The sequence below is a fragment of the Carettochelys insculpta genome, chromosome 1 (genome assembly GCF_033958435.1).
Source record: "Carettochelys insculpta isolate YL-2023 chromosome 1, ASM3395843v1, whole genome shotgun sequence".
Lineage (NCBI taxonomy): Eukaryota > Metazoa > Chordata > Testudines > Carettochelyidae > Carettochelys > Carettochelys insculpta.
The window spans coordinates 258552768-258579058 of record NC_134137.1 but is presented as its reverse complement, the minus strand read 5'-3'; the positions used below and the strand labels follow the sequence as shown (position 1 = coordinate 258579058).

Genomic DNA, 26291 nt, shown 5'->3' with positions numbered 1-26291 from the left:
ACTAAATCAGGAGTACCCTGTGTTTTGTTTTTAATTCTCAACAGATAGTTTGTGGTAAAAGAACTTCTGGCTGATAGAAGATTAATCACTGGGGAAAGATCAATTATACTAAGTTAGCGATTCTAACAGGCCCTTCCTCCTTTAAAAATGCCAAACTGTGAAAAAGCTAGAATGGATCTGTTCATAGTGCAATGTCCTTCTTGATATCAGGCTCTGATGGCAGGTGCTGCTTGTGCATTAGATCATTAATTTAACCAGGTAAACAGGAGTAATTATCTGGAGATAAAAAACAGGTTCTTTGAGGCATATTGCTTCAAGTAAATGAATGGATTATTGTGCACATGCTTCAGTAGTTTGTAAATTAAAATATGATACAGATGTAAGGGAAAATGTTCACTTGTATTTCATTGTTTAAAGTGTTGATCTAATGACTAATTCATTTGCCTGAAATTAGGTCCTGATCCTCAGCTAGGGTAAACAGGCTTAGCTCCATAAAAGCCAATAAATCTAGGCCATTTTATAACAGTTGGTGACCTGGTCCAGTATGTCTGTGTGACACTGCTATCAATGGGCATTGCGCTCACTTATGCTAGAGTAGAAGTTAGCTTCTGATATCCAACATGGCAACACTTGAACCTCTCACAACCAGTGGTGAAAATAAACGCTGTTTGGTGGCTGAAATCTGCATTTTTTACATCACAGGCCTTGCCTGACACCAATTAAGGCCTTTTTGCAGATGCACTCACCAATGAACCCTATTAATGGCTTGTGTGATTATGTTGCATGTGAAATTTAAAAAATGTTGTCCATTTTACCAGATATAAATCATTTTTAAGTAGGGTGCACTATGTGCTATGAAACAAAGCAGCAGAAATGTAGTACTTTAAAGACTAACAAAATGATTTATTCGGTGATGAGCTTTAGGGAACAAACCTACTGCTTCAGGTCAATTTCATTTCCAGTACAGATTGACATGTATAATTTTTTTTTTGGTCCTCAGTACTTATAAATGTCAGTCTGTTTTGGAAACAAAATTGATCTGAAGAAGTGGGTCTGTCCCACAAAAGCTCATCACCAAATAAATCATTTTGTTGGTCTTTAGAGTGCTACATTTCTGCTGCTTTGTTTCTTTGGGGTACAGATTAACATGGCTACCTCTCTGTTACTATGTGCTGTGAAGGCAGTTTAAATGAGTTGCTTTTGCTGCCATCCAGGAAGTAGTACTGTTGTACTGTAACTAGCAATAACCAGAACAAAAACCCTGGGTTTGACCCTCTGAACTCTGATGGGATTTAAAATGAGGAAGAAAATCTGGCTCATTTTTAGTGGAAACAGAAAGTTCAATCACAGCAAGATGGCCCCTTTAAAACAGTTTGCTTTACAGGGTCCCAAGCTGGGAGAGGGTGCCAGTTTTCTGACTCTCAGTTCTATGTTCCATTGCCAGTAGGCCAAATCTTGCATTCTTAGTCCAGCAAAATTCAAACTGAAGCCAGTGGGAATTTTGCCTCCAGACAGAGTGCAGAATTTAGCTTAATGAGGTGGGTATATCAGTCTTATTAGCTGCATTTGCCCCCATGGCGACAATACACTGAATGTAATCAAAGGTATAGGGTTCATCAGCCAGTATGTGTCACATTTCAGGTATACAAGCTTCTGATTTTTTGCAAGCTCTGTCCCAGCATAATGATTTAGTAGAATACAGTGTTGAAAATACAGATGAGTGAATTGTTAGTACCCAAACACAGAACAAGCCCTATTTAAGAAATTAATTTCACTTCCGTGTGCTTTTTTGAAAAGCCCTGTCCAGTTGGATGACTTTGATGGCTACATCAAGGATATGGCCAAAGATTCAGATTATAAATTTTCTCTGCAATTTGAGGTACGTATATGAAGACAATATCCCCCTTGCTGCCACTACCAAATTGCTACTACTTTTGCCAGACCGAAAGAACTAGATGGGTGGCAGACCTGCCACTGGGGGAGTAGGGAAGGAGGGCAAGGGGGAAATTATCCCAGGTCCCATGATATAAAATGTCCCTGGGCTCCAGCCAACACCATTATTGCTGCAGAAGCTGAAGTGGTGGCCTGATCCCTGAACCCTTTAAATAGCTACTGGAGTGCCATACTGTGTGCTGGAAGGGGCACACTGTAGGCTGGGTGGCAGGCTGTCTGCCCCAGCCTTGTTCCTTCCACCAAGGCCCTACCCCTTTCAGTGGCACAGAGCAGGACTCCACCCTGACTAAGTGGCTGCGTAAGTTGACTGCAATGCATTTTTAAAATGAAAAATGGCCATGGTGAAAACCAAATTGTCTAGACACAAAGGGACAGTTTAGTGGGAACACATGTGCCTGTCTGATTCATTTTATCTCCCCTGTGCTAAAAAAACAAGCTTGTCTAGTGAAAACACTGGGTGGAATCTTGGATCTGTTGATCTTGGTGGCAAAACTCCCTCTGACCTGCTAAGGTTAGGGCTTCGCCCCACTGTGAGTAGTAGATAACTGAGGAAACCTTACTTAAGTTGAGCTCAGATAGTGACACCATTCAGTGGAATGAGTTGGGTAGATCAGAACAAAATTACCAGTGTTGATGACAGGAATTGACAAACGTACTGTCAGTCTCATCAGGGTAGCCATGGGTCGAATGAACATGGAGACCAGATTTCCTTCCCATTCACAGAAGTGGTTGCCCCAGTATGACCCACACAGATGAGGAAATTTGCTCCCTTTGTACTGTTTTTAAAAAATAAAAAAGGGCTTTGGAGTCCAGGGTTGTAAGTCTAGCCATTGTCCAGAGCATTATTCACAAACTATTATTTTTCATGTCATAGGTGACTGGCACTCCTTAGACTTCCACCAAAATTCCAATTGCGAAGTGGGGTGCCCCCACGTGTCCCCCTCTGCATCCTGTCCCCCTGCAGGCACCTGTTGCCCCTGTTTCATGTGTTAATTGAGTTGCAACATTATCTCTCCTGTCACATACAGGAGCTAAAACTGATTGGTCTTGACATATCCCATTTTGCTGCTGACCTTCCCATGAATCGATGCAAAAATCGCTACACAAATATCCTTCCATGTAAGTACAATAGATGCTGACTCCTCCGAGAGTCCTTTGGGGAGGTGGGGGTGGGGGAGAGAAGTGTTTTAATTGTGGAATTGGTACAGGTTTGCCAGCAAAAAGCTCGTCTTAAATGCTGTCCTTGAAGACAACTAGATGTTAGTTTTGAAAGGATGAAGTTCTGTGTTTGTATTTGTTGTGATTGAAAACAGTAGGTCATTCCTGCTGCTGAGCAGCATTCAATTTTTTTTTTTCATCATTTTAATGAGCTCCAAAGAGACCCAACATTGAAGACTCTTGAGGGCAGGTGTGTGAAGCGCTAACAAAGCCATATCCATGTAGTGCGAACTGGACATTGCTTATTAGTATGGAATGGTGGCACTCCGCATTTTTTCCTTCATTAGGTCTGGAGTGCATGTAATTGTGTTTCAGGACTTATAGGAGGTTATTTAAAACCTCCTGCAGTTTGCTCAAGCTGTCCTCTTTTTTTTCCCCGCCTCTTTTTACAGATGACTTCAGCCGTGTCAGATTAGTGTCGATGAATGAAGAAGAAGGTTCAGACTACATTAATGCCAACTATATTCCTGTAAGTGATAAGCCTCTAATCTACCTAAGGATTAATATTCTTAGCAGGGAAATATCACGCAGGCAGTGAAAAGAGTGAGAACTCCTGGCAGTTTGGTGACTTTTTTTGGATGTTCACTATTTTATTCATTTTACCTTCAGTGAACCTCAGTTTCTTCATCGAGTGTCCCCGTGGGTGCTTGCCCGGCGCCGCAGATCGGAAATTTTCCAGCAGTTTCTCCTGGATCGCGCATGCGCCGGCGCGCGCCACTCCCTTGCGCGTCCCCGGCCACGTGCGCGATCTGGTCTCCGCCAGTTCCTTCTCAACCGCCATCGGCTACAGACGGAATCTGCTCAGGCTACGGCCAGAGTCAAATTAGACAGTGTTTCTACGTGTAAATTGTTGTTTCTTTTATAAAAAAAAAAAAAAAAAAAATAAGAGAGGACAAAGAGAATATCCAAAAAAAAAAAAAAAAGAGAGCGGAGTGGAGAAGAAGAGTTGGACGTGAAGGCCAGTAGGCCACCCGTTGCCTTGCAGGCCGGGGTCCGCGATTCGGGGAAACAGGCACGGATTAGGTGCTAAGTACCCTATTAACAGTAAAAGACTCACCGCGATGGTTTCTTCAGGCTTTAAAAAGTGTGAGTCCTGCCGTGAAGCTATGCCGGCCTCCGATGGGCATAGTGAGTGCATCCGATGCCTGGGGGAATCACACGTTACCCAGAAGTGTTCCCACTGTGCTAAGCTCACAGCCAGGGCCAGGAAAGACAGAGAAATGCGTCTTAAAATGCTCTTGTTTGATAAGGCCCTCCAGCCAGACGTGCCGGAGAGGCAATCAGAAGGGCCCTCGGGGTTCCACAAGAGGAAGGCAGCTTCTCTGACCCCCTTGGTGCGAAAATGGAGGAAGCTTTCCCCAGCTTGATCCCTGCCGGCGGTTTCAGCGAGCAGGATGGGCGGAGCTCACAGCCCCCAGCCGCATACTCAGGCAAGCAGCACCACGGCAGCGCACGTGGCAGAGGCTGAGCCTCCAATTACGAAACAGCCGGAACGCGCGGCGCCTAGAGTGTCGGCCAGGCAAGCGCCGGAACCAGCGGCACCGCCACAGGCGGCACCGACCCTCGCGGCACCAACGGTGCAGGGCCAACAGGCACGGAGCCTGCAGGCACCGGAGGACGTTATCCGCGCGGCACCACAGCTGAGTGGGCCGAGCGCGGCGCCGACAGCGGGGCCGAGATCCCCAGCGCGGGAGGGGGCAGTGCCAGCCCCGCAGGGGAGGAGAAAGGCAAAAGCAAAAGCCTGGCACCGCAGCCCTTCTCCGGAAAGGGCTGCGCTGCTGCTAACAACAAGCCCTCCCCCTGTGCTACACACACCGCCCAGAAGGCCTGGGTCTCCACCGGCCTATCCAGAACCACCTCCTCTGTTCCTCCAACCAATGTCACCATGGCTTGGGCCACCTTTACCCTTTCTGGGATTGGATCCACTGGAGTACTATCACAAATCAGTGTCACCGCTATCTGTGTCATCGCGGAGGTCTCTCTCTCCCAGACATCGGGGGTACACACCCTGAGAGTGGTCCAGGTCTCCGTCCCCGGACCCGTGCCTGTGCTGCCATGGTCATTCTTATCGTGCTGGACACAGACACCCCAAGCCTATGCCCAGGGGCAGGTCCTCCCCGGCCGTCCAATACCCCCATGGATGCTCCCGTTCGGGGACGGAAGCTCAGTTATCTCAGGGGGAGTTAATTTTAGAACCCCGAGACTTTCCTTCACAATCCTCCAGCGAGCAGGTGTACCATCAGCCACAGGAACCTGAGAGTTCGAGGGAGGTTTACCCTAGTGGTTCCTCCTCATCCTCCCCAGATGAGGCCATGGCCCCCGGGGATGTCGCTCCCCCAGATGACCTTAAACAGTTTCAGGAGCTGTTTAAAAGGGTGGCTTTCACGCAAGGCATTCAAATGGCAGAAGTGCAGGAGAAACATCACAAACTCCTGAAAAATTTGAGACCCCTGGCTTCACCCAAAATTGCTATCCCGCTGGACGAAGCCATTATGGAATCACCCACTACCATATGGCAGACTCCGGCCTCTGTTCCGCCTATAAACAAGAGAGCGGATAAGAAGTACTTCGTCCCAGCAAAGGGCATGGAGTTCCTCTTCAGTCACCCACAACCGAACTCATTGGTGGTCGAATCGTCCCAGCAGAGGTCAAAGACTCCTCAGCACAAATCGGGGGGATCGGACAAAGATGCCAAGAAGCTAGAGCTGTTCGGCAGGAAGGTATATTCCTCTTCCACCCTGCTATTGAGAATGGCAAATTATGCAGCACACCTAGCGAACCATAACTTTTGATAATTACTCCAGGCTTACTTCTCTCATGGATTCACTTCCAGAAGGTAAGAAGCCGGTGTTAAAGGCAATTGTGCAAGAGTGCTACGCAGCTTCGAGGACGGGAGTCCAGATCGCCCTGGATGTGGCAGACGGTGGCACGCTCAACGGCTACAGCAGTGGTCATACGTAGAGAATCCTGACTACAGACATCAGGCATCCCGAGGGATCTACAGGCGAAGATTGTGGATCTTCCCTTCGACACGCAAAAGTTGTTTGCAGACTCAACCGACTCGGTCCTCCACTCCAGTAGGGACTCAAGAGCTACACTTAGAACCCTGGGTATTTATACCCCTCCATACAGGAAGAAAAGATACTACCCTCAGCAAAGACGCTACCCGTACCAACCACAGCATGCGCAGTATCAGCGGGGCTACGACCAAGGGCGACAGCAGCAGCAGCAACAGTACAGAACTCCCAGGCGATGTTCCCAACAAAGCTGTACACCCTCGGGACAGGCCCAAAGGCAACAAGTTTGACGGGCATGTCGAGAGCTGCACTATCACTACCATCGCGCAATGCCACTCTCATCTCATGTTCCATCATCGCCTCAGACCGTTTCACTCCCAATGGCAAAAGATCACCACAGACAAATGGGTGCTGGAGATAATAGCCACAGGTTACGCGATCCCCTTCCAGTCGCTCCCACCGATGAAGCCTCCCTCCAGGCCCCACCTTCGGGACGCTACCTACGAGGCAAGGCTCAAACAGGAGGTGGACCATAGGGGCGGTGGAAAGAGTGCCGGAACAATTCCAGGGGAAAGGGTTTTATTCACGCTACTTCCTCACAGAGAAGAAAACAGGAGGCTGGAGGCCCATCTTAGATCTTTGGGGCCTCAACCGCTACTTGCGCAAGCAACGTTTTCGGATGATTACAGTCGCCTCCATACTCACGGCACTGGACGATGGAGATTGGTTTGCAGCCTCAACTTACAAGATGCTTACTTTCATATAACGATCCACCCGGCACACAGGCACTTCCTCCGCTTCATGGTCGGCAAGGAACACTTCCAGTACAGGGTTCTTCCGTTCGGCCCCTCCTCGGCCCCAAGAGTCTTTACCAAAACCTTGGCAGTGGTGTCAGCCTACCTGCACAGACAGGGGGTATTCATATTTCCAAACCTGGACGACTGCCTATTGAAAGGGGCCTCGAAGGCAGAGGTCCTATGCATGATACGCGTCACAGCGGACACGTTTTCTTCGCTGGGCCTAGTCATCAACCTCGTGAAGTCAAAGACCGACCCCACACAGGACATAGAGTTCATAGGGGCACGCTTAAACTCTATCACAGCAAGGGTGTACCTACCCGACGCCCGCTTTCGCGCCATCAGTTCGCTGGTGCAAGTCATTACGTACAGCCCCACGGTGCCGGTCTTAATATGCTTACAGCTGCTGGGCCATATGGCGGCAGCAACATTTGTGTTACAGAACGCCAGATTGCACATGCGAAGCCTGCAGCACTGGCTGGCGAGCGTCTACAAACCGGCATCCCACACTGTTCACAGGGTGGTGTCGCCCACGACAGAGGTGCGCAGATCCCTGGTGTGGTGGGTAAACCCCAAGAACTTGCTAGCAGAGGTGCCCTTTCACCAACCACAAATTTCTATTTTTCTTACTACCGACGCCTCCCACATAGGGTGGGGAGCGCACATCGGCGACAAGGTGACGCAAGGGCTATGGTCCCCTGCGGAACAGTCACTGCACATAAACATACTGGAGCTCAGAGCAGTGCTCAATGCCTGCAAGCATTTCCGAAACCACATATATGGCAAAGTAGTCGGGATCAATACAGACAATACCTCCACTGTTTTACATAAATCGACAAGGAGGAGCCCGATCCCGTGCCCTATGTGCAGAAGCAGTCCGACTGTGGAACTGGTGCATCGCCAACAACATAACGTTGAAAGCCTCATACTTGCCGGGCGCTCACAACGTGAAAGCAGATCAGCTAAGCAGGCGCTTCGCACTCATGCACGAATGGCAGATCCACTCCGATCTGCTACAACTGATCTTTCATACATAGGGGTTTCCCCAGATCGATCTGTTTGCCACCCAGGACAACAAGAAGTGTCCCCAGTACTGCTCCAGGGCAGGAGTGGGGCGGGGGTCCCTGGGGGACGCATTCATGATTCCATGGAAGGGCCCCCTACTTTACATGTTCCCCCCCACAGCGCTTATCCACAAGGTCTTGCAGAAGGCCAGAAGGGAGAGAGCTCGCATGATACTAGTAGTCCCAACGTGGGATCGGCAGCAATGGTTTCCCTTGCTTCTGCGCATGTCGGACCGCCCACCGCTCCCTCTACCGGTGGCGCCAGACCTACTCACGCAGGCCCAGGGGTCCATAGTGCACCCAAACCCTCAGAGTCTGCGCCTACAAGCATGGCTAATCCATGTCTCAGCTCCCTAGAAAGTACATGCACGGAGGGAGTACAACAAGTCCTGGAAAGTAGCCGAAGGAACTCCACCAGGAAGACCTACACGCAGAAATGGACTCGATTCACAGCCTGGTGTTCCGCCAAGCAGTTAGCTCCCCTTGACATTCCTATACCAATAATACTTGAATACTTATTGGACCTCAAGACGGGCAGACTTTCCTTATCCTCGCTAAAAGTCCACCTCGCCGCTTTTTCAGCCTTTCGGCATACAGAGGAGGGGCCCACGATATTTGCCCATCCTATCGTTACCAGGTTCTTGAATTGGTTGGTAAACCTGTACCCCCGTTGAAAACCACTTCCACCATCGTGGAACCTGGACTTGGTGCTCAGCACACTCACGGGTCCACCTTTTGAACCATTAGCCATGGTTCCCCTACGTCTCCTTATGATAAAAACAACCTTCCCCCTTGCAATTACATCAGCTCGCAGGGTGAGTGAGCTCTCAGCAGTTATGGCAATGCCGCCCTGCACAGTATTCTCAAAGGAAGCGGTAACCTTACAGCTGCACCCAGCCTTTGTTGCAAAAGTTTCTTCAGAGTTCCATCTTAACGAACCAATAGTTTTACCCTCGTTTTACCCGAAGCCTCACAGCTCCGGGAAAGAGGCACGCCTACACCTCCTGGACGTGAGGAGGGCGTTGGCCTTCTACATAGACAGAACTAAATCCATCCGGAAAACGGACAGGCTTCTAGCATCTCTCACTCCCAGGTCAAAAGGGGAGGGCCTCTCTTCACAGAGAATTTCAAAGCACATTGTGTCCTGTATAAAAATGTGCTATGAGCTTCGAAAGACTCCTTTGCTGGCCCCGCCTAGGGCTCACTCTACCAGGGTGGTGGCGGTGTCAACAGCCTTCTTCAAGGGCATCGCATTGAAAGACATCTGTGAAGCGGCGACCTGGTCATCTTACGACACCTTCGCCAAGCATTATGCCCTACATCGGGTATTCCAAGAAGATACCCATCTGTCGACAGCAGTCCTCTCGGGGGCAAGCTGCACATAAACCGATTACCCACCTCCTTTCTTGGGTTACTGCTGGGTAGTCACCTATTGTGGAGCACCCACAGGGACACTCGAGGAAGAAAGAGAAGTTACTCACCGTAGTAATGGTGGTTCTTCGACATGTGTCCCCGTGGGTGCTCCACCACCCGCCCATCCTCCCTGCTTCGGATCTCTGTTTAGTGTCTTTCAGGAGCATCCGAGGCGGTTGGTCAAGGAACTGACGGGGACTGGATCGCGCACGTGGCCGGGGACGCGCAAGGGAGCAGCGCGCACCAGCGCATGCGCGATCCAGGAGAAACTGCTGGAAGATTTCCGATCTGCGGCACCGGGCGAGCCCGACACCTATTGTGGAGCACCCACAGGGACACGTCTCGAAGAACCACCATTACTACGGTGAGTAACTTCTCTTTTCACCTGCCCATAAACCTGGTTTGTCTGCAATTTTCCACAGCAACACAAAAAGTTGTGTGCTGCTTGCTATAGATGGGAGGAAATTGGGTGGGAACATGAATAAAATGCTTAAACTCTGCACTGCTGTTTTCAAACAGCTAAAGTTTTTTTTTGTTTTTGTTTTTGTTTTTACAATATTTTAATCCACATGGAATAAAGGCAGTGAGCCAGAGATACAGGCACACTTTAAATGCCCAGAAAGCAAGCCAGTGGGTGTTGTGCAAACTTAGCTTCTTTTTGCACTTTGCATTGTTCTGTGCACACCTTCTCCCCTGCACTGAACAGCTATTTCACACCTCATAACAAAACTGCTGTAGTTTTAGTACAGTGAGTGAAGCATGCTGTATTCAGCTGAAACTGTGTGGAGGCAGCATGTCATTCTGTACATATGACTTTGGCAAGGATGCTGGGAAGAGCTTCCTGCTGATATGAAAAGTACTGGGGCATCTTTAAGGACTACAAATGATTGGCACACCTGCACTCTAGTTCTCCACTGAAACAACCCTCAGAGGACCTTCATGCTCTGGATTTGGTTCAGTCTTGACTTGAATGGGAAGAGCCTTACCAAATCAATATTGCCACTTCAGAGGTCTCCCCTCCAAATGCTTGCAAGACATTGACCTTATTTAGAGATCAGACACCTCAGCAGTAAGGCCATGCAGCTTCACATCTCACAGAGCTGGACGGGACCTTGGGAAATCATCAAATGCAGTCGCCTACCTTCTTGGGAGGGCCAAGAGCCATTCCTGACAGTGTCCCCCCCTGCCTTCAATCTATTTGCCTCAGATCCTTAAATGGTTCTCCTCAAGGACTGAGCTCACAACCCTGGGTTTAGCAGGCCAGTGTTCAAACCACTGAGCTCTCACCTCCCTCTGTTTAATGGGAGCAAAAATGCATGCATCTGATGCTTAGTCAAAAAAATCACAATAACAATTTTATAGCATCCAGCTATTTTGACAGTCTCATCAGCTTTCATTAATTCCATTTTCATATTGTAAATGTGTTTATAATACTACCAAAAATTACCATCCAAATTTGTGCTTTGGATGCAACACAGCTATGTCAGTATTTGATTAATTTTCATGAGCACTCTCCTACTCATCATAGTTTCATCTCAGACCCTAGTGGTCATGGTGGTCTGTTTTTTCACTGACAACAGAAATGTGACACATCCTTTATATACGAACCCCATCTGAAGCCAAATGAAATGTGTTCTGTACTTACAAATTATTGTAAGTGTTGTGTTTGAACTGAGCCTCTACAGACGACAAATGCTGAATTCAACTGCCTGTGGAAAGTGCTTCCAAACCTCCACTATTTTAATTACTTGAGTGCTGTAGGCTGATACATCCATGGCCTAATTTACATAGGAACATGCCATGTATTGAATGTATCTGTCCTTTTTATTTATTTTTTTTCCAACTACCGTGGACATTAGAAAACTTTCTAGTGCCAGTTTTGCTGATCATCTTCTGTGTTCACTGTAAACAGGCAGCTAGGGTCATAATTAAATCAAACCTTATACCCATCAAATAGGCCTGTTGTTAACAAGCAGTACAGGTTGTACTCTCTGGTCCAGCAACATCTGTGCTCTGAAAGGGCTGTGGAAGTTGCCAGACCAGAGAGCCCAGCAGCTAGAGAAGGGCTCAACACTGGCTGGGGAGCCCCAGCTTGGAGCAACAGCCTGGCAGCAGTGAGGGAGCCACTGCCACCACTGGGTCTGGAGGATGTCAGCCCAACATTGGCCAGGCAGCAGCCACTGGGGCCTGGGAGCCAGGGCCATGAAGGTCCAAGTTCTGCTGCAGCTGCCATGTCTCAAAGCCCTCAGCTCACAGTGCTCCCACAGCAGGGCTGGGAGCTGGGGCCACCATGGCAGCTGCAGGGGCCTGGGACAGCTTGCCGCAGGGCTGGGTGCCAGCCATAGCTGGAAGTGCTGAGGAGCCAGCAGCTGGGGACCACCCCAGTCCTTCATTCGGGATCGGTCTGGTCCCAAGTGTGCCAGGCCAGGGAGGTCCCACCTGTACTGAAATGGCATCTTGTATTATTTATAACTACCCTCTTCTGCAAAGTTCCCCCTCAAAAGTATCTATGAATAAAAGCAGCCAGCTTAGCAGCGGGATAGGGATGTAGGGGGAAAATATCAAGTTCAGCAAATTATAAATATAACCTATTATTTAGGGCCCAAGAAAACCAGGTATTTTACTGATTTTGGATCTTGATCTTGCAAACGCTTATGCATGTGTTCCTTAGTGCAGCTGACTAATCCTTTCATTCTATTTGATTATCAAACTGAATTCGCTGGAGGTGCTACTGAACTTTCTTGGGGGACAGGGCAAGAAAGGATACACAACTATTCTACTTGTGAATTCACAGTATATTAAATTTATTAAAACTTCTTTAAAAATAGCCCTGATTTAGTTTTTATTTTTATACCATTTATTTTTTGCACTGCCCTGGTGGGAAACTTTGCTAACTTTGGACAGTGAATATCTCTCCACACACACTTCAATATCCAGTGTATTTCCGGTAGTATTTGGGACTCTCTTTGGAGGTTTTGATTTGAAAAAGAATTTTTTCACTGATGTAAAACCAGAAAACCAAGAAACTTTGTATAGACTTCTTGTGTTAGGAATTATTTTTAAAAAACCTTTCTTTGAATTATAGACTAAAACATGTTTTTAATGTGCTCCTGAAGAAAGTTTATGTTCTGAAGAATCTGTGAAATGCAATATGTTAGTAAATTGTGTCTGTCTCTTAGGGCTACAACTCACCACAGGAATACATTGCAACCCAGGGGCCATTGCCAGAGACAAGGAATGATTTTTGGAAGATGGTTCTCCAGCAAAAGTCACATATCATTGTTATGCTCACTCAGTGTAATGAAAAAAGAAGAGTAAGTTAACTAATCCTATGCACATTTTTGTAAGGAAATACTTTCAGTAGTCATTAGGTTCCTTTGTATTATTTTCTAATCCATAAGAGCCATATAAGGCAAGATCTTAAAATCCCTCTGTACTGAAAACTCCTAACAAAATCAATAGGCGATTCAGAAGGGGACCCAGACCTAAATTACTGGTGCTGAATGGTATCATGGGTAATAGTAACAAGTAGATTCTCATAATTTTTGAATCCAAATGTGAACTTACCAAAGTTGAGCTGTGTTTGGAACTCAGGTTCTGCTTTGTTCCCATATTTTGTAGGGTAGGAAGTAATCTGTTGTCAGAGGCTGTGATTTTCATAATGAGTAATAGATTCTGACATAACTCAAATTAGACTTTTAACAGGGCAGCAATAAGGAGTGGATGACTCCAGGGAGTGAATGAAAAATTCTTACTGGCTTGAGGGCTGTTTGTTGGCATCTCTGAAATGAGGGGTGGCCCCAGCTGAGTCTATAGTTGTATATCCACATCACAAAAACTACTGTCACAACTGGTACCAGTTGTCCCTCGGACTGGCGGTTTCAGCAGAGAGGCAGAGGATTGACTGGGTATGGTGACTGAAGGTGCTGAGAACCATTAACTCAAACTGTAAACCCTGTATGTAATGGAATCCACTTCAAGCCAGGGGGTGTGGCAGCACTGTTCCAGCATTGTAAGGGATTCTTGCTCTTCCTTTAGGTTTGCATGTTGTGGGGGTAGCACGGAGGCACTGCCAGAACCCATGCTGTGCCTCTTCAGCGAATGAATAAAACACTCATTTCCTAGATCTGCAGTTGCTGGCACACTTCAAGAGGAGAAACAATAATAAAATTAAAGATGACACTAGTGATTTCTCTTCATTGACGCGTGCCTCCAAATATCACATTATTCTCTGCAAATTAGCATTTGACACAACAGGCTCTGTTGCATGATTCCGGTGCAGCCATTATAACAGAAGCCAATGTAATAGATATTGTTTCATTAAGCTGAGATAATCAAATCAACACAGTCTTGGCCCTAATATTTGTAGGCATTCACATTTGCTTCCCATATATTTTCTTTGCTCTCTGTGCAAATGGGTAGAACTAATGTGTATATAAATGGCGTGCAGCCGTCAATGATATTTGAATAACAATAGGGACAATAAAGCATTATTTTTCAAAATTGAATGTAATATAGAAAAATCAGGCAATAGATGATCTTGAATATGTTAATGCTAAGGAGACGTAGGGTGCAGTGTAGTGATGACACCCATCTCTGGGTATCTCTCTTGTCTGCTCTGGATGATTCAGTTCAGCTTCTCAGTTGCTGGCTACTTAAGAATGGCACATGGATGACAATAAGCTGGCTAAGGCTCAGCCTAGCTAAGACTGAAGCAATCATGGTGGGGAAGCAGATCTGTTTGAATGTTCTGAATGGAGCCAATAGTTACAGCAACCATGATATGAACTCGTACAAGCATGGGGGACTGGTACAGTGGATTGGAACCATAGGCTGCGTCTACACTGGCACAAATCTTCGAAACAGCCATGCTAATGGCCATTTAGAAGATTACTAATGAGGCTTTGAACTGAATATTCAGCATCTCATTAGCATTAGCACTCTTCCAGCCATGGCGCTTTGAAAGCGCCGCTTTTGAACGCCTGCGGCTTGGCGCGGCTACACACGGGTCCTTTTCGAAAGGACCCTGCACATTTCAAAATCCCCTTATTCCCCTCATCTGAGAGGAATAAGGGGATTTTGAAATGTGCGGGGGTCCTTTCAAAAAGGACCCCCCGTGTAGCTCCGCTGAGCCGTGGGCCAGGAGCGTGCTAATGCTAATGAGACTCTGAATATTCAATTCAGAGCCTCATTAGTAATCTTCAAAATGGCCATTAGCATGGCTGTTTCAAAGATTTGTGCCAGTGTAGACATGGCCATAGTGTTTTAGAAATTAACTCTCTCTTGAGTTGGGGGGATAAAAGCTGTCACTTCAGTGCACTCATCTCAAAGCCAGATCCTTGTTTTTTGAAGTGCTCTCCTGAATTTTCTAACATATTTGAATTTGAGCTGTTAAAATGTTTTGAATGCCAAATGTTTTCTTTAAAATTGGTCTTGTCCCCAAGCTCTTTGTTTGTTTGTTTCCCGATTAAGTCAGCCTGAGGAGATGGCAGGGGTCACATTAGCCTCTTGGATCAAAGGAGTTCATCTGTCACACTTTTTAAGTTTTCATGATTCAGGAGTCATTTTTAGACTCCCCCCAGCCCCCTATCCTGTCCTGAGCTGATGTGGTGATGTGCTTGTCAAAACAACGGCCCAGTATGTTGTTTCCCAGATGCTGCCTTTCCTTCTGGGCCCTGACCTTGTCGGTCCGAACCACAATTTTGTTACCTCAGGATTAGGCTACTGCAGTGCTCTGTATGTGGGATTGTACCTTACAAGCATTCCAAGACTGAGGCTGGTGTAAAATATAGAGGTTTACTTACTGAGCAGGGCATAGTGACAACAGTGTTCCAGGATATGTGTTAGCTGCTCTCTGCGTGGAGGTTGATTGATTGGTTATTAGCTACAAAACAGGGGCACAACTAGTTGTTCAGGGGGCTGGATTGGGGGGGATGCAAGATTTGACTTTGGGATCCTCTTTGCTCTCACTGCTCTCCTCTTGAGCATTACGGCTTAGCTAACATTATTTTATCCCATCTTCTCAACGTAGTAAAGAGTGATTAAATAAGGCTGTGTAGTTTTAATTGGGCCTAGCATTTCAACCATCCAGTGACAATGTAGAGTATTCTGGCTTCCAGCATACTTGAGTAATGTCCCAGGTGCAGTAGTAGGTTGAGGGAGGTGGGGTGGGGGGGTGTTTCAGGAATAAAGGTGGGAGCAGGGAGCTGAGGGTTTGGGGAACTCAGGACAGAGTTAGGGTGGGTTCAGGAATAAGAGGAGGAGGCTGAGGCTGGGGGCTCAAGAAAGGGGTCTAGGGATGAGTGCATGGGAGGGGAAGGGCATTATTTCAGAAGGACAGTGGGGGCTGCAGCTGCGAATACCAATCGTGCTGCTCTTTCTCTGATGATCAGGGAGTGAAGTGAAGTGGGAGCAAAGTGAAGTACTCAGCTTGAAGTTTGCCCTGCCCCTCTCCTGGGCAGCTGGGAGTGAGAGGCCAGTGCACACTTTACCCTTGCTTTCTGATAGTTGGGGATGAGCCCTAGAGTTCCAGGGACATTGTACTGCAGCACACATACCTCTGGGGGTACGGGGAGTGGCAGTTTAGCAGCTGGAGCAGTCCCAAAGCATTGGTGGATGCACTCCCAGCCAGTCCCTTTCACCTGAAAGGCAGCCTACAGGAGAACTCTGGGAGCAGCAGCAGCTGAGCTCTGGATTGGGCCTCCCTATGGCATGTCCTGCATACCCCCTAGTTGCCCCCCTGCTGTGAAACCTAAATGGGCTGGCACAAGCCAAAGGACAATCCATCTCCTCAGGCCCTACTGCCACAGCTGCAGCCAGCATGGACACTCGACTGGATCCTGCTCACTGTAAAGGAAAGAGGGTGACTGAATTGCTCATCCCACTCTCTTGTTCCAAAGTAACTCAGTGTTGCAAGCAGGCTGAAAGAAATGCCTGTTTGATAAGCTCTCTGGAGATGGCTGAGCATGTGCTTCTTAGGTGATGAATGGGGTAAGTGGTTCCTGTGGAATGGATTTGAATGGTGCTGTTTGTTTAATGTTGTTGTATTTTCTGTATCATTGATTATGTCAGGGAACCTAGAGCCTTGGTTGGTTGTCTTTACTATTTTAAATCTAACTAAAATAAAAATATTATGTCATGGTCCTTTACACTGTAATAGAGAACATGAGAAACATATATTTTCATTTCATGTGTGATTTTGTTCTCTGCATTTTGGAAACTTATTAGCTCATCTGTTAGAGATGAGAGCTGCTTACAGTCGATGGGCCATGAAGAGGCCTCTAGGCCTTTTTTCCACTATAACGAGACTGGTTTTCTTATGTTGTGTTTTGTTGTGAGTTTGCACAAAAGCATCTACGTAACACATGTACTCGTATGTGCCAGAGACCTAGCAAAGCAATTCTTTTCATGCACTTAAATATCAAACAAAATTCTTCCATGTTGTTTCCCAAACCTGAGCCTAAACGAATTTTGATTGTACTGCTTTTTTTTCCTAGGTGAAATGTGATCATTACTGGCCTTTTACAGAAGAGCCTGTTGCATATGGGGACATCACAGTGGAGATGCTTTCTGAGGAGGAGCAAGCAGACTGGTCTTATAGGAACTTCAGAATCAGCTATGTAGGTGATAGCGAAAGATGTTTTATTACTTTCCATGAGGGGTCAGCCCATCCTGCAAAATTTGGATCCATTTCTCACACACGCTGCAAAAGTCAGGGATGTTCAGATTTGGAGTTTGGGGTAATTAGATATAGGGAGCGGGACCAGAAGCAACATTCATAAATAGCATTTGATTGCAAGTACCTTCAGGTTTCAAGGATGTTTTGATTGAGGGGTCTTTGGTTCAGGCCCTTCTCTAATTTTTGCCCATCCCAGGCATCTCCAGAGAGTAAGGGCCAAACAACAAGGGTTCTCTTTCTACTCTAGATCCTAGCGGATAAATATTCACACTACAGAATACACCACAGCCACTGTTATATTTCTACTTTGCTGCTTTGATGCAAAGAAACACTAATGGTGCCCTTACTGGACACCCGCGATTTCCCAGAAGCATCCTTAGGTAGTATAAACCTGGTGAACAGCATCTACCGTGATAGGGCCCTGTTTGTGACTGGGATTTCTAAACGCTAATGTACTACAAATAGTTAATCATAATGTTTGTTCACAGACAACATTTCAACAATGTTTCTTTTTCTTTATGTCCTGTGTGTCCCTTTTCAATTATCAATTTCAATTTTCAAGGCCTAAAAATAAGAATATAGAAGTTGAGGAATATTCTTGGTACAGGACGTAATTATTTTGGCATTCTTTTAATGCCATGTCCTTGAAATGATCTTGAATAAAACAGAATTGAATCCATGAATAATACTCCATCCCTTGATGCTAGGGTAGTACAATGTTTTGCTGATTTAATTGAAATAGGCAGAGGAAGTAGGAGGAGCATAATGTGTAGCTCAGTTCTTTCAAACACTCGTACTTTGAGTGCCAGGAACAGGCAGGAGTGCGGCTAGGCAAGTCGGTTCTAAGATGTAATAGGATAGAACTGAATCAAAATCCAACCATCCCTGTCAATTCCATACTTCCTAATTTGGGTCAAAATGTCTATTCTTGAGATAGTTTCAGAGGTATAGCCATGTTAGTCTGTACCTTCACAAAACAAAGCAAGTAGTCCTGTAGCACCTTAAAAATAACCATTTTATTTATTAGGTAATAAGGTTTTGTCGGTAAGACCTACTTCATCAGATTGTGGAGCAGAACTGAGAAACCAGGGAAATATGGAGCAAGGAGCTGGATGGCAGGGAGAGAAAGGAGGAGGAGGGGGAGAAAAAGAGAAAAAGAAAAAGAACAGGGAGGAATTGAAGGGAGTCACTTATCACTGAGAGGAGCTTTGGGAAGAGTAAATTAAGTTGGATGGGCTGTCTGCCATTCCTGTGAATATCAAAGGTGGGAAAAATGTCCTTGTAATGTGTAAGATAATTGAGATCCTTGTTGAGCCTCAGGTTAAATGTATCAAACTTGTAAATGAATTCCAATTCAGATATCTCCTTTTGTACTCTGGTGTTAAAATCTCTTTGTAATAATACCATTACCCTCAGGTCCATTATCGTGTGTCCCGCGAGATTAAGGTGCTCATCTATAGGTTTATGTGTATTCAAATTCCTGATATCTGATTTGCATCCATTCGTTCATTCATTCATTCATTCATTGCATTCTTGAGGTATTTCCAAAGTATGAAACCCAGGAAGTACAGAAATTCTCTTGTGAGGGTCAGATTTCAAAACCAAAAGCGTCTGGCTAATCAGCAGATTTTCAGGTCTCTCTTCCAATTTCAGCTGTGCCTCCCGATATTTTAAATGGCACTAATAATTATAGCAATCATGATTAGAACTTTTGCAAGAATAGGAGGCTGATACCATGGAGCGGAACCATAGTGTTTGAGAAATTTACAGCATTAACTCTCTGCCCAAGTTATAGGGATAAAAGCTCTCACTTGAGTGCACTTGTCTGCAAGCCAGCTTTTTGTTTGTTCAAGTGCTGTCATAGACTGCTAAGCAGAGCCCCATCTAATTCTTTCCATCCCTGGGCAGAGTAAATTTTGTTACGTGCACCAGGGAATGTGTGGATGTGCACCACCAGTAGAAACACATGCTGCTGGCTGTGGGTGACAGTGGGCACTCAGCTAATTAGCTGGGCAGCACCTGAATCTCTCCTGGGTGGCTGCCAAAGCACTCAGCTTGCAGGGAACACTGTTTCTAATATATTACAATTAGATGAGCTAGCTGTTTTTTGATTGCCAAATGCTTTTGTTAAAAACCAATTCAAACCTTTGTGTGATTCTTATAGTCTTTTCGATTAAATCTGAATGTTAAAATTTGTCTTTGCAAGTTTGTCTTTGCAAATAAATAAATAAATAAATAAAGCGGTAGGGGAGGAAGAGAAAACTGAGAAACAAAACAAAAACTTCCCAACCAGACTATTTTTGATAATCCGTTAAGATTTGCAAAAGATACTAACTGAAAAAATATTTCCTTTAGGAACTGTGGAGCAAAAATAATTTGAAAAATTTCCCACAAAATATTTAACATTTTTAACTAATTTTCTCATTTTGTTTGTCTGTATTTATAAATGCATGAGTCAGCCTGAATGTGTCTGCGCAGGTAAAATGAATATGAATGTGCTTTTTTTTTTGTTTTTTCACCCCTTAGGCTGATGAGGTGCAAGATGTAATGCATTTTAACTACACTGCCTGGCCTGATCATGGTGTTCCCACTACAAATGCTGCAGAGAGCATCTTGCAGTTTGTACAGATGGTCAGACAGCAGTCAACAAAGAGCAAAGGCCCCATGGTCGTACACTGCAGGTAAACGCTTATTTTTCCATTTTCCTTCAGTGTGTAACCATTCAAATACACTGAGAACACTGGAAAGAGGGATGTCTTTCCACCTCCCAGGTGCAGAGGACTGTACTTTTTTATGTCTTATGGTAAAATCCTGGCCATGTGGCAGAATATTCTGTGTCCATAGGTGTAAGGAGAGAGAAGGGGGTTTGTGGGGACATACTCTACAAATTTTTATCATCACAAAATATTGACAGGTAAATTAGCACCGCTCAACTGATGTCCATGGGGCAGTGTTGTTTGAGATCATCTGAGGGGCAGTGTTGTTTGAGATCATCTGATGACTTTGGCGTACACTTCCATTTCCACATTTTTGCAATTTGTATGAAAAAATCAAAACAGCCTGTCCACCAGTATGCTGTTTCCCTGCAGAGAAGTACTATTGTAGGTCATCACTCTTGGATAACTTGGCTTTCAGTACACAATATTGGATGTTAAATCCGTAAGCAGGCAGCAAGCCATATTCTTCTCTCCTTGAGGGCAGCATTTTTAAATCATAACTGTCACTTTTGTTGATCATCATCAGGCTTCTTGTAAGACTGTTGAGCTCTCTGAAGGCAGGTGCTGCATTAACGATTGTACCAAATTTGATTCCTGATATAATTCCATTGTAGTGACATCAAAGATGAAATTGCCCCACAATGTGCAATGGTAAGTTACTCTTGTTAGTGGTAGATTAATTTAGGGTCATAAGATAGAAAAAGGCATGTAACAGATCAGTTAGTGTGTATGTGCACTGCTAGGGGATACCCTGAATGGAAGTCAAAGCTTCATGAATCTATTAACCCCAGTTCCCTATATCAACTGTCCTAAGGCATCTATCTGCTCCTTAGATATGAAAATGTGTTTGTGGGTAGGTATAGGTATAGTTACATTGTATGCAAACAATGTCAAAAGCTTCAGGCATAGCTTCCTCACTGCTGAAGTGGTGTGTTGGAACTTTGTCCTTTGCAGTCAGTTGGTGGGCTCTAAATACCTATGACGTTACTCAGCAAATAGACTTTTACAATATCACCCTTTCTAGTTCCTCAGAAGATTTCCTGAATTCTCACTAGGAAGTGGTGCAATAGCAGCTGGTTTCCTTTCTAAGACTGTTCAGTCTTGCAGCTTCCCTTTAGGAGTTGTTCCACAGAAGTTACTATGTTAAGTCATGGTGAGTAAAGCTGCAGGACAGAGCCCTAACGCAAATTTGAGAGTGACACTGGTAGGCTCAAGGAGGAGACTGATCTGCAGCATGTAATTTCATAACCCTAGACTTAACTCCCTTGTTTGTGCATACTTTGCAGTGGGAGAGTACAGGGAGTAGCTGTACTACACTAGAGCATCCGTGGAGTATCTTTCTTTTTCATAAAGTTAATGCCACCTGCAGAGAAATGTGTTTTCAGATAGAATGTTAGCATGCAGCAGAAATCTTACAGTGTGTATGGATGGAAGCAGAGCTTTTTTGTGCCAGTATTTGCTGGTACTGAGTACCAGCAGCTTGGCAGCCCCAGCCATGGGATTGTCTGTGAGCGCAGGCAGGGAGCTGGGTGACAACCAGCGTAGCAGCTCCTTTTTTCCTTTCCCCCCCCACCCAAAAGGGTACTGGATGGAAGTAATGATTTCATTAAATCAGTGGAAAAAATGAACCAATTAATGTCTTCTGTGTAGTTTTGGAAATCCTTAATATCCTTCTCTAACTTTAATGAATGCATGAAATTGATAGTCTGTTACTGGATTTATTAAATTGATGACCTGCTAGAATTATACATTTATTATTTTTATTTCTTGGAGTCATTATTTTTGTTGTCTGGCAAATTCATGAAAGTGGATTAATTAGTTATTGACAGGACATGTCAAGTTAATAAGCTCAAAAATCTATTATTGCATTCATGAACTTTTACTGTATCTCTGTCATATGTATGAAAACAACTACTTTTATTGGATTTATAAATATCCTATCCGAGTCCCAGATATATGAAGTTTTATGCATCTGCCTAGTCAATTTATGCCTAAAGTCACCTCTGGTCAGCTTAAAATTTTTCTCTAGATATACAAATAATATTTACCAATTTTACATACTATTGTGTCAAGAACGTGAAAGCAAAAGGCTAGGGTTTTGGACTGTTGAAACCACATGTATTTACATCAGACTATTCTGCACCTTTGAAAATCAGACCAAAAAAAGTAAACTAAGATTTTCAATTTTTCCCTTGCTCTAGAAAACAATATGTGCCTGACTTTCTTGTGCACCTCCAAAGTTAGCATCTTACGTCCTTATTGTGCCATCTGAATAAATAGCCTGACTTTAAAAAGTACTTAGCACCTAACAGCTATTACTCAGAACACAGAAAATCTCTTCTGGACCCCTCAAAACCAATCAGTGTCACAATGACCATTTCACTAGAAATCTGTGGACTTTGGTTAGCGCTGATGCCAGCGTAATTTCGTCATGCTCATTTGCTATAGGCACCATAATGTAGATCAATCTGAATTCACATGTAAAAACACCATTGAGCTGTATCTATCGTCATCATTAGGAAAAATGTAAGAGAAAAGATGGTCAGTCAACACAATGAGAGATGGCCAAAGTTACACCTTTTCATTGGGCCCAAAATACCACTCTGAGGCTCTGAGTTTTTCAGCCCAGCTAGTTCTATCGAGGCAGAACTAGTCAATTGCCCTACCAGATTGTCTATATAACTAATAGCATTTTGGAAAGAGAGGTAAAATAATTGCAAGCACTTAGTCCTGTGTCGTCTTTATTTGTGAACTGTGAATTATTGTGCAGCATATAGTCAAAGGATTAATCAACTGTGAATCCAGTGTAAATTAGACATATTTTCATCTGAATACCCATACATCATTTGTTTTCAGTACCTCACAACCACTCAGCCCCTCTACCCCTGCCCCCCAAAAGTAATAACTGGTAATAACGTGTGTGTTACAGTGCTGGCGTGGGACGGACAGGAACCTTTATAGCATTGGATCGGCTCTTACAGCACATCCGTGATCATGAGTTTGTAGATATATTAGGGCTGGTGTCTGATATGCGGTCATATAGGATGTCCATGGTACAGACAGAGGTATGAATTTAATCTTCATGGAGTTGTAAAATTAAATGTATTAAAAATACCATGTTGCACTAATGTAGGTACCATAACTATTTCATGCTCTTCTCTGTAGAGTTTGCTTGGGTCTGTCTGTCTGTTGCAAAGTCTGTTGAGCTTCTGATACAGTCCTGTAAATAGATAAAATAATTGTCTTCTCCATGCTAAATATGTAATACTTTCACATTTTATGAATCTGCTACCTCAAATGACAATAGATAAGGGAAGCTCAATAAACTTAAAATCTTGTTGAAACTTTCTAAAGCAGGTAGACGGGTCCCACCTTATAAGAAACTGGCTTGTGAACAAGGGTAAAATAGAAATGTTTGTGTTATTTCAAATACGCCATTAAAAAAAAACATTAGACATGATCAAGGGTTTAAATGACTGACAGAACTGGTAATAGGATCAGACTACCAATCAGATCCATCATTCAAGCAAGTGTCACCTGAAGACCCAAGAATAATACAACAATATGAAAATGAGAAAACAAAAACAAAAGAGAGAAAGAGCAAACCAGAGGCTTCTACCTCTCTCTCTTTTTTGGCTAAAGCTCTCCAGTCCCCCAGTTTTGATGGCTTTCCAAGTTTCATGCTGTTAGCGAGCTGGCCAGTTTCCTGCTGCACTGGCATTTTGGCAAAGCACGGATGAATCCTCTTGCCTTTCTGTTCCTACTATGCCCACACACCCCCGCCCCCAACAGAAGGACTTTGTAACACCTTGCAAAGTTAGATCAAGATTAAAGTATTCCAGGAATGGGTGCCAGTGGGCAGGATTAAATACTGGGGAGCACGACCTGTCACACTGTTGTTGTGAGGGAAACACACCTGCTTCATAACCTTAGTCAAGAAATCTTGCTCTAATGAATCCTGACAAAGAAGAAAATCTTAGCTCACAGGTAGCCTCCATTTCTGTGCTTGCCACCCAGGCCTGCTGACGTGGGGCAAAGGGGGCAATTGCATTGGGGACCAAAGAGGTCTGGAGCTCCCAGGTGCTGCTGCTGCTACCTGAAGCCCCGTCCCCCTATGAATTGCCACCAGAGTGTTGCTCCGTGTGGCTCTGAGGCATGGGGTGCGCTGTGATCTGGGCTGACTGCCCTTGGCCACGCCACCGCCTGGGGTGCAGAGATGGCCCCTTCCGCCTGCCCACCGTGCCCCTGGGCCTGCTGTTGCCAGCACTGACCTCTTCGGGGTTTTTTTGTTTTGTTTTTTCGTTTTAAATTAGAGTGGGATTTTGAAGTCTTTATCCACATAGGCCACTAGGTGTCAGTGTAATTTAAGAACAGTGAGTTTGGATCAGTTAGAGCTCTGTGAACCATCCATTATAAAACTTGAAACCACACAGAGCTCCACCTGAATTCAAGTTTCCCTCAAAACTAGAAACTTGGCCAAGGTTCACTGAACAGCTGACAAACTGAATGGAATTAATTAATTCCTGTTTGAGCTACATAAAAAAAAGGGGAAGAAGGATTCTGTTGAAGATGGGGTTTACTTTCGAAAGAGCAGTGTCTACACTGGCTTTCTTCTTTCAAAAGAAGCTATTTTGAAATAATATATAAATGAGGCACCAGCTTTGCAAATCTGCACCTCATTTGCATTTTCAGTTTATCTCATTTGCATGCCTCTTTCAAAAGAGGAATGCAAGGGTAGATGCAGCCATATTGTCTATTATTAGGGGGTAGCTGTGTTAGTCTGTATCCGCAAAAACGAGAAGTCTTGTGGCAGTTTATAGATTATTGGTGCATAAGATTTTTGTGGGCAAAGACCCACTTCGTCAAGTGCACGTCAGATAAGAACATAAGAACAGCCATACTGGGTCAGACCAAAGGTCCATCTAGCCCAGAATCCTGTCTGCCGACAGTAGCCAATGCCAGGTACCCCAGAGGAGGTGAACCGAAGACAATGATCCAACCATTTGTCTCCTGCCATCCATCTCCCACCTTTGACAAAAGGCTAGGTACTATACCTTACCCCTTGCTAATAGCCATCTATGGACCTAACCTCCAAATATTTATCAAGCTCTTTTTTAAACTCTGTTAGAGTCCTGGCCTTCACCACGTCCTCTGGTAAGGAGTTCCACAGGTTGACTGTGCGCTGTGTGAAGAAAAACTTTCTTTTATTAGTTTTGAACCTGCTACCCATTAATTTCATTTGGTGTCTTCTAGTGCTTATATTATAGGAACAAGTAAATAACTTTTCTGTATTCACTTTCTCCACACCATTCATGATTTTATATACCTCTATCATATCGCCCCTCAGTCTCCTCTTTTCTAGACTGAAAAGTCCCAGTCTCTCTAGCCTCTCCTCATATGGGACCCGTTCCAAACCCTTAATCATTTAATTGCCCTTTTCTGAACCTTTTCTAATGCCAATATATCTTTTTTGAGGTGAGGAGACCACATCTGCACGCAGTACTCAAGATGTGGGCGTACCATAGTTTTATACAGGGGAAGTAAGATATTCATATAGGGGAAGTAAGATGCATGTCAGAAAGCTTATGCTCCAATAAATATGTTTGTAAGGTGCCACAGGACTTCTCATTGTTGTCTATTAATTCAGTTAATTGAGAAGAGTCAATGATAGTGACACGGATAGGTCTAATGACTTTTATGCTTCCATTGGTATTGTACAGTATAAACTAATTGCTCGAATGGGGATACTGCAATGCAGCCAGCGCACTATTAACTACACCATTAACTACAGGTATTTAAGAATGTGTGTGCAGACTATTGTCAGATGTTACCTTACTGACTGGATTTAACCACGCTATATATATGTTTTGGTCTTTTTCTCCCAAGGAACAATACATTTTTATTCACCAGTGCGTGCAATTGATGTGGTTAAAGAAGAAACAGCAATTCTGCATCAGTGATGTCATATATGAGAATGTCAGCAAGTCCTAGTTCAGAATCACAGTGGTATGTATGCGCCCCCCAACCCCTCTGCCCCTTCAGTTCTGCTTACACAATCCCCTGGCAACAGCTGGTGAAATGAACATGTTACATCAGGACCCTCACTGCACCTTTTCCTATTCTCCAAGAATTCTACCTGAGGGTGGAAAGCTTTCCAGCCCTGGTCTCCTCCTACCCTCATGGCGGTGGTAGTGTGTTCAGGTAACGAGAAGGCAATCTCTTGCATTTCGTAGCATTTTAAGACCATCTTTTTGGCTTACCAATTTTTTTTTCTTTTTTTTAAAGCTGGCAAATAAAAGGCGGGGGCTGGAATGAAACCCTCTGCCAGCTTTTCATCTAAATCCTCCAGTGGTCTCTGCACTTTCCTAAAGTTAAAGGGAAATTAAAAATCAAAAAGGTATCAGGGCTTGTCACTCATCAGTGCATATGAAATC

General features: G+C 44.7%; 1 protein-coding gene across 1 annotated transcript in view; it reads left to right on the top strand.

Moving 5' to 3' along the window:
* PTPRO (protein tyrosine phosphatase receptor type O) overlaps positions 1-26291 on the top strand; it is a 109892-nt gene that overhangs the window by 74776 nt on the left and 8825 nt on the right. The window contains exons 18-25 of the mRNA XM_074999038.1: positions 1798-1879; positions 2982-3072; positions 3564-3640; positions 12642-12776; positions 16959-17081; positions 19667-19821; positions 22787-22922; positions 25744-25863. Coding sequence (XP_074855139.1) covers positions 1798-1879; positions 2982-3072; positions 3564-3640; positions 12642-12776; positions 16959-17081; positions 19667-19821; positions 22787-22922; positions 25744-25848 — 904 coding nt within the window. The 3' untranslated portion in view covers positions 25849-25863. The remainder of the gene's footprint in view (positions 1-1797; positions 1880-2981; positions 3073-3563; positions 3641-12641; positions 12777-16958; positions 17082-19666; positions 19822-22786; positions 22923-25743; positions 25864-26291) is intronic.